The 7552-nt window shown below is 46.6% G+C and overlaps 1 protein-coding gene across 3 annotated transcripts in view; it reads left to right on the plus strand.

Moving 5' to 3' along the window:
• The window catches only part of kirrel3b (kirre like nephrin family adhesion molecule 3b), a 327097-nt gene extending 322356 nt beyond the window's left edge, over nt 1-4741 (plus strand). For all 3 annotated transcript variants that reach the window (XM_063204439.1, XM_063204438.1, XM_063204440.1), the window contains one exon: nt 4202-4741. In XM_063204439.1, coding sequence (XP_063060509.1) covers nt 4202-4741 — 540 coding nt within the window. The remainder of the gene's footprint in view (nt 1-4201) is intronic.
• The last annotated feature ends 2811 nt before the right edge of the window (nt 4742-7552 follow it).

The following is a 7552-nucleotide window of genomic DNA, read 5'->3' on the forward strand; positions in this document are numbered from 1 at the left end:
ATGCAGGCAAGGCAGGCAGGCAGGCAGGCAGGTAGGCAGACAGGCAGACAGGCAGGCCGAAAGCCAGGCAGGCAGGCAAGGCAAGGCAGGCAGACAGGCAGGCAGAAAGCCAGGCAGGCAGGCAAGGCAAGGCAGGCAGGCAGGCAGGCAGGCAGGCAGGCAAGAAAGGCAGCCAGCCAGGCAGGCAAGGCAAGCAGGCAGACAGACAGGCAGGCAGAAAGCCAGGCAGGCAGGCAGGCAGACAGACACGCAATGCAGGCCAGGCAGGCAGGCAGGCAGGCAAGGCAGGTAGGCAAGGCAGGTAGGTAGACAGGCAAGGCAGGCAGGCAGCCAGGCAGCCAGGGCAGGCAAGGCAGGGCAGGCAAGGCAAGACAGGCAGATAGGCAATGCATTCCTTCATTTGGAATCAAGAAAAAGAATAACACATGTGAAAACTGCCCAAAGAACATCCTCTGAGTGCTTTTTTGTGAGCAAGAGGTCCCTGTGCATGGGGGATACATATAATGAGAAGCTGTGGTTGTACTTCATTAGCATACATTACATTATCACGGCAATGGGACAGGGATGGGTAAGGGGAGAGCATGAGGAGGGGGGTGGAGGATGGGGGTGCGATAGAGATGGGAGGATGAGATGGGAGAGGGTGGAGGAGGGGGATGGAGGGCAACTACATCATAATAAGTGCTGGAGGGGACTGGCAAAGTCACCCCAAAAAAAAGCTTTGGCAAAACTTTTCGCTTAATCCGCCGTCGAAGGCCATATCCATTGACTCCACTTTAGAGGTGGCACTTGATAATGTCCACAGGCTTGCTTTGAAAAAAAAAACTGTGTAAAATGGCCAGATGCTTAAAAAGCCAATCTTATTCTTTTTCTGCATGACATTTATACATCAAAAAGATCAAGTGGGAGATATCCAGCTGGGAGATAAGATGGGAAATGATTTCTTGAATGGCTGCAATGCTATTTTTTGCACTAGTCTAGGCAGACATCATGGCATTTTATATTTTAATATTCATTCTGTTTTTGTGTCGGTTCAGCTTGACTGTTGTTGTTTCCCTTTTTTATCCAGTGAAGGTTTACCATTTACGCTGTCAAATGCCTTTTTAAAAAAATGATTATAATAAGATGGAAATCCTCAGAGTCAACGTAGTCAACCAAAACCAATCATTTCTCATTGACTGCCATAATTACTCTCTTGGTACGTTCGTTCCTTCGCTGATCATTTCGCACAGTAAAAATAAACAATTTCCAGGGGCAAAAAAAGGGAGATATTTTGTGGAGATTTGCTACCGCTCAAGCAAAAAAAGAAAAAAAAATGAAGGGGGGGAAAAAGGCTTAATTCAATTTCATCAAAATTAATGACCAAGACGCCAAGTCTTATCCATCTTGTGTTGAAGAAAATGCGTTTGGTATGAAAATATTCCTCATACTATCACTGATAACCGTCAAAACTAATTTGGAAGTCATAAAATTCATGTCAGACCCGCGTTATTTCCTGGGAATAAGATATTGAAAGATTTCTCCCCGAGATATTTCTCTGGCGTTAATGATAGCTGCTTTGAACTTTTGAACATCGAGGATCAATCTTTTTATGGAACATTGGTAAACATCTGTAGGCCTATGTAAAGAGTTCTTGCTTATGTCCACTGCAGAACATACACACATTCCACAAGAGTCTGTCCTGTTCAGCGTAGCACATTAAAGCATGCCAATAAATCATTCATAATTCAGCAGACTACACCTCAAGGGGGGACAGCCTGATATTAAGTCCTGGCTGATGAACAGCCAACCCGGAGGAGCTCTCTCGCTCCCTTTCTCTCTCTCTACCCCCATTCTCTCTCTCTCTCTCTCCCCCCCATTCTCTCTCTCCCCCCCATTCTCTCCCCCCATTCTCTCTCTCTCTCTCTCTCTCTCTCTCTCTCTCTCTCTCTCTCTCTCTCTCTCTCTCTCTCTCTCTCCCACTCCCTCTCTCTCCCATGTCCCCACTCGTCTCCAAGCAGAGGGGATGATGTTCCTGCTATATGGTACAGGAAATGTTAAAAGCAAGGCAAGAAAAAAAGGAAATGGGACTAACACGAAAAAAGGAGAAAGGCAAAAGAAAATACGAGGAGGAGGGAAAAGGATTGCTGATTGCATTGCATATGAGTGTTTCCTCCCCTCTCCCCTCTCTCTCTCTCTCTCTCTCTCTCTCTCTCTCTCTCTCTCTCTCTCTCTCTCTCCATGTCTCTCTCTCTCCTTCCCTCTCTCTCTCTTCCTCTCTCCATATCTCTCTCTCCCTCTCTCTCCCTCTCTCTCTCTCCCTCTCTCTCTCTCTCTCTCTCTCTCTCTCTCTCTCTCTCTCTCTCTCTCTCTCTCTCTCTCGGGTTGTCATAGCAGTGTCATCCCTGTGATTAGTATCCCTCCGTGGGGGTTTGTGTCACAGCGTTCCCTCCAAATGACATTCATGTCCTCACAGTTGCCTCTGATTGGCCTCTTAGCAACTGTGCTGAGCCGTCCGTGGCTATTCACACAACCAGGGTTATTTCAACATCCTGCCATGGCATTTCTTTTTTTTTCTTCTTTCACCGTTCATTTCTTAGAACTTGCTTTCTCATTGTTTGAACCCCTACCCTACAATGTAGAACACAGTACACAACATACTGTACAGTGTGTGTGTGTGTGTGTGTGTGTGTGTGTGTGTGTGTGTGTGTGTGTGTGTGTGTGTGTGTGTGTGTGTGTGTGTGTGTGTGTGTGTGTGTGTGTGTGTGTGTGTGTGTTCACATACAGTACACTGAAAACGTACGTAAATGATAATCGCGCACACATACACACACACACACACACACACACACACATGTGTGTGTGTGTGTGCACGCGCAAATATTCCTTTTCATCCATGAACATCAGGGGTAGCAAACTACAACGGCAACCTCCTCACCATTCTGCCATTGCTAGGCCAATTAAAGCTGAAGCATGGCTGAACTCCTCCTCGTGCTACCGTTGAGCTAGTCTTGGCGCCACCATGTGACTCACGGAAGTGTACTTAATTAGCGCCCATGCTATGCTTCGCCCCGAATAAAAACATTTCTTTTCAAGCACTCTTTATCCCCACTGACATTGCTTCCTTTTTTTTGTTCGTATTATTTTCTTGTCATTTCATTTGTAATTACTGCCAGTTTGACCTTGATGGTGTTTTTGTTCGGTTTTGCTTTCTTTTCTTTTCCATTCTCTTCCTTCTGAAGTTAATTGTAAGAAGACCAGTGGATGTTCTCTGTGTGTAATTGTCAGGAGATTGCACAAATGTTGTTTGGAGGTTTTGCTCCTGCCAAGAGGATGTCTATTGCTAGATATTTCAAATGGAAAAAAGGAAAACGTTTAGGTGCTCATAAAGCACTTCCCAATTAAATTATGTCCCTACCGTATTCAACAGTCATTTACAGTAATTTCAACAGTGCACCTGCAGAGACAATTATATTCTTGAGTGAAGCCGAGAAACATAACTAACTGCTTTTTAACAGGGACCAACCAAAGGCTACTGTAGAACACTAATAATCTGTGAATACATATTTTATAATGATGCTATTTCAGTGTCATAAGTTAGGTAGTAATTTAGAAGTAGTCTAAATACATCCACAAATGCTTTCCATCAGGACCTGAGCCATGGATACTAAAGCATCAATGTATTGTTACACGAGTCTGTCTGAACATAATATAATCTTTTAACAGTAGCCCCTTAATGCGGGCCGTACCTCCTGTGGCACGCTGTAATAGACATTGAAAGTGAACTAATATACTACTACACTACTATGACAGTGCACAGGGCCTTTAGTAATACATTACAACTTGGTCATTGCCATTCTGGTAACAGCTAATTTATAAAGCCGTGTCTTAAGGGGTCAACCAATATAGTACTTGGTGTTACTCAGAAACACTTTATTTTATGCTTCGTTTTAAGATTCGTGTACCGTATATCAACATGTAATATTATGCAATCACACTGTGCACATACCTTTCCCTAACCCTAAGGTAGACTGCATGTACGTCAGATTATTACCTACCTCAAAGGGACCTTAAAATGAAGAGTAACTGCCTCTGTTATAAATGCTGATATTTAATAATGTAAAAACAGGCAATTAATACTTCTTATTTTACTATTACCAATAATGTTAAATAACAACCACCAATGCTTCTTATGCTCACTTGTACTTGTTCTTTGCATTTCCAGCAGGACCCAACCAATGGCTACTACAGCGTCAACACCTTCAAGGAGCACCACTCCACCCCCACCATCACCCTGGCAACCGGCGGCGGTGGCGGCGGCGGCGGCAACCAGCAGCCGCCCTCGGCAGCGGACATCCGCACGACGCCCTCGGCCTCCACGTCCGCCTCGGCCACGGGCACGATGGGCCCGGTGGGCAAGCAGCGCGTGCCCACGGGCATGTCCTTCACCAACATCTACTCCACGCTGGGCGCGGGCCCCAACCGCCTGTACGACTACAGCCAGCGCTTTGTGCTGGGCATGGGCAGCAGCTCCATCGAGCTGTGCGAGCGCGAGTTCCAGCGCGGCTCGCTCAGCGACTCCAGCTCCTTCCTGGACACGCAGTGCGACAGCAGCGTCAGCAGCTACAGCAAGCAGGACGGCTACGTGCAGTTCGATAAGGACAGCAAGGCGTCCGCCTCGTCCTCGTCGCACTACTCGCAGTCGTCCTCGCAGAACTCGGACCTCACCAGGCCCCTGCAGAAACGCATGCAGACGCACGTCTGACACTGCTGACTCTAACCAGGGGCCCGGGGCCGGGGGGAGGGGTGACGGGGGTGAGGGGTGAGAGAGATCGGCAGGCTAGAGGAGAGAGGGGGCTCGGTCGGTCGGGATACGCTGGCGGAGATGGACACTGGACATCATGATGGGAACATTGAGTCCATTTGAAGAATGGAGATTGTATGGTAGGGCAGGGATGGACATGGGGCTCAGTCAACTGCTCCAAGACTGCAAGCCAGTAAATGGATGCCAAAAATGGTCCCCAAATGGAGAATGATACTGACCGGATGAGTTGAGTTGTACGTTAATAACAGCGTGCTTTGTGTTGGCTTCTGAAGAAACGTTGGACCAGTGTGCCATGATGAGGACTTGTCCGTACGCCTCCTCTCCAGGCCTCCTCTCCCTCCACCCCAGAGCGCCGAGTTTTAAACAAGCCTTACATTCCCCGACAAACCTCACGTTGTAGCTTGAAGTCCTACAAGCAAACGTTTGTCATCTCTTTTTCTTTTTTCCTTTTACCCCCCCTAGCTGTTTTCTGTCAGTGTTTCATCTCCATCATCACACACACGTTTCTAACTCTCTGTGCCACCACCACGATCATCACCATTGTATATTAAAGAGAACACAAAAAGTCATTCAAACTTCAAACGCTCGCAAGCTTTTCTACTTCAGTCCACGACTGTGGGTGCTCTGTGTACAGAAAACAGACGACTCACACATACTAGCTCGTCAGTGCCGTAAAGCCATCACTGGCGTTCTCGTTAGGGACCTGTGACACCTGAGAAAGAGTGGAGAAGCTGACAGTCTTATGAAAATGCTACTTGTCTCTCTTTCCCAGGTTCTCTTCCTGATTTCTTTGCGGCTAACTTGCTCTAAGGGGCCAGGGTTCTCATGCCAGCTGGCTAGTGGAAACCTGTGAAGCACAACAACAACAGTATGGAAGCAAATGACATTCTCTCCCGTTTACAGATAAGATACAGCGCTGACTTGTAAAATATGGGTGGGTCGGAGATTAAACTCACCCCTATCACACCGACAAAAAGGAAAACTCTCTCAGACTTTTTGAAAATGAGTTAAAAAAATTGGCACAGCTTGCTACAGCTGTGACACCCCAGGGCAGCCCTCTCAACTGTGCTGATAAGGGCTGCTGCGATCTCAACAAGAGGGCCAACGTTTTGATTTTATTTTTATTTTTTTTTCACCATATGGAGATAAAGTAACACCACTGTACATTTTCCAATATAATTTAGATGTGTTTGTTTTTCAGCTCAGTTCAGTTCAGACGGATCTCTCTTTTTTTCTCATTGGTGTGGAGGACTTATGGCCGAGAGCTACTAGGACCGTGTGTGTGCGTGCTCCTGTGTCTTTTTCTTGCCTTGAGTAGAACTATTTACAGTAATAGGCCACCAAATATGCCACCAGATGGACTTCGCCACCCACCCTGTGCTCTTCTTCGTGGACACGGACAATTTTTTTTTTACATCTGACTGAAGAGTGGACTGTCTGTCATGTTGGTTTGTGGCTGGCTGGTCGTGGTGGTGGTGGCGGTGGTGTATTTTCGGAATCGCTGAAGATGAAGTAACAAAAACTGCAGTGCACACTTTGCCAATGTGCTGGGACACATTTCTGACACCAATACAGTGACCTTGTGAAGGTCATGTGAAGAGCGTGTGATGCCAAATGTAAACATTTCTAACCAGATAATTGTGTGGCTTCATTCTTTGACAAAACCTTTTTTTGTGTTTTTTTGTTTGTTTTGTTTTTGCCATGTTGAGGCTAAACTAAACTAATTGTAACTACTGTGATATCGAAAAGTTGATATGTACTGATATTTTCTTTTTCTTTTTTCCCTTCCCTCTTCTACTTCCATGAACTATTTATAATTTTGCTCAGTGGGCAAATGCATGCTCACTGTTTTAAGTGGACTGCATATCGGGGTACTAGTTGGAACTGCATACTGTTCTCCAGTGTTTGTGTTAATTTTCTTTGAGGGCACCGAAAAACACTCTCTCTCATAAACACACGCACGCACGCACGCACGCACGCACGCCCACACACACACACACACACACACACACACACACACACACACACACACACACACACACACACACACACACACACACACACACACACACACACGTTCACATTAAATGACCCCCTGAACATAGACTTTTATTATGCTTTAGGTCCACCATGCCTCCCGCTTCGCCATCTGTTTTCCTGTGGTGACCACTTAGTTGTGGCAGCTGGAGATGCTCTGTGCACAAAATTAATGCCTGAGTGCAGCAGAATACCGGACCTTGATTGACACGATTAGGATCTCATCTCTACTTCTTCTGCTCTCTCTGTGTCTGAGTCTGTCTATCTCTCTCTCTCTACGTATCTCTCTCTATCTCTCTCTGCTCTTCCAGTCGCTATCCCCATCAAATCTTAGGTGATGTGTGAGACCCTGCACACACGCACACACGCACGCACGCACGCACGCACGCACGCACACACACTCATTGCTGGGGCCCGGGAGTTCACTGATGAAACTGCGGTCATGCAGGCAGATGGAATATGAGCACTTAAAAGGCAGGCAAAAATAAGCTCCAGTATGGCGCTGAGAGACCTTTGAGTCGAGACCAGCCACCACGACTGTCCTTGTGTCGTCACGACAACACTCTGCTCCCTCCAGTCTCATCCCTTTCTCTCTCTCTCTCCCCCTCTCTTTCTCTCTCAAACACCCACACACACATCATCTATACCTTATCTCTATTTCTATCTCTTTCTTCATCCCCCATCTCTCTCTCTCTCTCTCTCTCTCTCTCTCTC

The sequence above is a fragment of the Engraulis encrasicolus genome, chromosome 8, assembly GCF_034702125.1.
Source record: "Engraulis encrasicolus isolate BLACKSEA-1 chromosome 8, IST_EnEncr_1.0, whole genome shotgun sequence".
NCBI lineage: Eukaryota > Metazoa > Chordata > Actinopteri > Clupeiformes > Engraulidae > Engraulis > Engraulis encrasicolus.